This window comes from Galeopterus variegatus, unplaced genomic scaffold (genome assembly GCF_000696425.1).
Source record: "Galeopterus variegatus unplaced genomic scaffold, G_variegatus-3.0.2 Scaffold6058, whole genome shotgun sequence".
Lineage (NCBI taxonomy): Eukaryota > Metazoa > Chordata > Mammalia > Dermoptera > Cynocephalidae > Galeopterus > Galeopterus variegatus.
Window position 1 is genome coordinate 14,482 of NW_007732169.1, and position 2,751 is coordinate 17,232.

General features: G+C 41.3%; 1 protein-coding gene across 1 annotated transcript in view; it reads right to left on the minus strand.

Annotated features, from left to right (window-relative positions):
* Window positions 1–614: 614 nt before the first annotated feature.
* LOC103605755 (FYVE, RhoGEF and PH domain-containing protein 6-like) overlaps window positions 615–2,751 on the minus strand; it is a gene marked incomplete at its 3' end in the record, with an annotated part of 38,107 nt that continues 35,970 nt past the window's right edge. The window contains exon 3 of the mRNA XM_008590379.1: window positions 615–765. Coding sequence (XP_008588601.1) covers window positions 615–765 — 151 coding nt within the window. The remainder of the gene's footprint in view (window positions 766–2,751) is intronic.

Here is a 2,751-nt window from a genome sequence, read left to right on the forward strand (position 1 = left end):
AATAGACTAATTTTTCCCCTTAGGAATGTCTTTATTCAAAGAAATGTAATTTAAAATAAAATAAATAGATATTCATGCCAAACTATACAGACAGTATAATAAACCCACCCCATACACATCTTAAACAATTATCAACACATGGACAATCTTCATGTATGCTGTGCTTCCCCAAACATACACACACACTGGGTTATTTAAAAGAAAAATGATGATGTACTATTAACAGCAATCTTTATTCTACCCCTAAAAAGAGTTGATTGAGTCTGAAAAACATATAATTCCTTTCTTTCAAGAAATCTAAGAAGAATTGGTATCAATACAAGAAATAATCCTAACAGGGGTTTTCATTATCAAAAAGGAAGACAGTAGTTATTACTAAAAATTACTTCTCAAAAACCACTAAGTAATCTCTAAGTGATATGTACTTGGAAACATGATAACATCTTAGGTGGTACATTACAGCAGGGCATTAAATTTACATTTGAAAAATGTTTTATAAGTTTTAAGAAAATTCACTAGGGTTTTTGTGCCTATCATGCTGATAAATATTATTCCCAAGCATAGTGAGAGGTCAACAAACAAAAAAGTAGAAAGCACTAAATACCAAAACATACCTGCTTATCTTCCAGTGGGTCAGGGTCTCCTTTACTAGACTCGGAGCTGCCATCATCTTCATCAGAACTGTTGATAACTTCCTCCTCATCAGAGGGAAGGTCACCAAGATCAAGATCCAGATCATTGTGTCTATCCAGAGATGCTCCAGAACTGCTTCAATAGAAAGTGTGCATTAGTCACCTTTAACAACAAGTAGTGCTAGCAAAACAAAACCAAAATCAACCATCTTATTCTTGTGATGTGAACAAGGTACATCTATGGGACTTAGAGGGATGGAAAGAGCCAGATCAGCCAAACCTCCCCCTCCCTTTCCCTGTCTCAGTTGTCAAAAACCCAAAATCATTTTGAGTTTAAAATTTAATTGAATTTTAATACCAATTTAATCTTATTATAATGATAGGAAGATGCGTGGGAAACAAGTTTCCCAGCTGCCCCCATCCTGTACTTCCAGATATCCTTATCCTAGAAGATCAGGTCTGTACTCCTAGTATAAACCAAGAAGCCTTATAGGGAGTGGGCTGGCTTACCACAAAGGGCACTGGCTGTACACTTGAGCCTTAGTGGCTAAAAAACAAGAAAAAACTAAGTAATAAATCTATGAGGATTGTGAAGTAATGATAGTGATTACAATGAGTAATGCATGTGCTATTGTGAACACGTGCCCACCTCCCTGATTATCAGGGCTATGCCCTGGTACCACAAGACACGGGAAGGAATTGGAGACATTACAAATTCCTAGGCTCTGCTCTAGACCTCCTGAATTAGAAACTCTAGGAGTACAGGGCCCAGCAATAAGTATTTTAACAAACCCTGCAGGTGATTCTGATACAGGCTGAAGTTTGAAAACCACTGTGCCAGGCCATTTAACAATTCCCCCTCACCAGCCTGATATCATCAAGGTTTCCCAGTTTGTATTGAGACAGACCTCATGAATCTAAAAGTCAATGTTGTAATCTGATCTGTAGGGGGAATTCCATAGGAAAGTTCTCCTAGGAAGACAATGGAAATAATTCTTTCTAGTGCTGGATGTTAAGACTCAAGAACAAATTGTCTGTATCAAATGCTTTCCTGTGGTCAGTCTACAAGAATATCTGCAGAACAGAAGAGTATATAGGTGGAGCCAGTAAAAGATCCACAGAATACTACCAGGGGAAACACTCAAGCAGAAGAAAGAGACAGTTGCATTCCACTCTAGCAGGATCTTTCAGCAGGTCATGGGCAGGTCACTAAACTGCCAAGGCTACACGTTATGAGAATTTCTAACGGGAATCTTAAAAGCTAAAGATAAATTTTCTGCCAGTTCCTGATTACACACTGTAGGACACAGACTTGCTTCAGAAGCCATTCCCGGAGCCCAACTGTTACACAAACCAGTTGGATGGAGGCAGAATGCCAAAAGGAACACCTCCCACTGCCAAAGACGGGTTTCCTATTACTCAGTGGCTGGGGGCCTTGGGGAATCATATCACAGTCTCAATTAGGTGGGTGCGCACCTATAGCTCCCCATGACACGGAGGAGACTCACTGCCCGGGGGTGGAGGGTGAAACTTTCTAGTCAGATCACTGGTAAGATTCACTGTCCCTGGGTACAGGAATAAGAGCCAACCCAGCTGGGCAATTAGTTGTTGATTTAGATTAGCAAGAGTAAATGAGGTAACAGGATGTACAGACTGCAGGATCCATCCTTACAAGTAAAAGCAAACATACCTCACTTGTTTTGTTTTGTTTTTTTCTTTTTTACTGACCGGTAACGGGATTGCAACCCTCGGTGTTGCACCCGCACCATGCTCAGCCAGTGAGCGGAACCGGTCTCCACATGGGATCCGAACCCTCAGTGGGAGGGCCGCCGCGCTCCCAAGCGGCGCACTCTCCAGTGCGCCACCGGGCCGGCCCTACCTCACTTGTTTTTATTGTTATTCCTTATCTCTTCATACCCTCTAAAACTCTCTTAACTCAACACATGTTCAATTTCCAAACAGCATCACCATCACCTGGAAGCTTCTCAGAAATGCAGAATGTGAGGCCCCGCCCGACCTACTAAGTCAGAATCTGTGTTGAAACAAAATTCCAGTGACATTGAGTGAGAACCTCCGCTCTAAAAGGCTTTTCAATCAGCTCATCTGTACACTCTTTTGG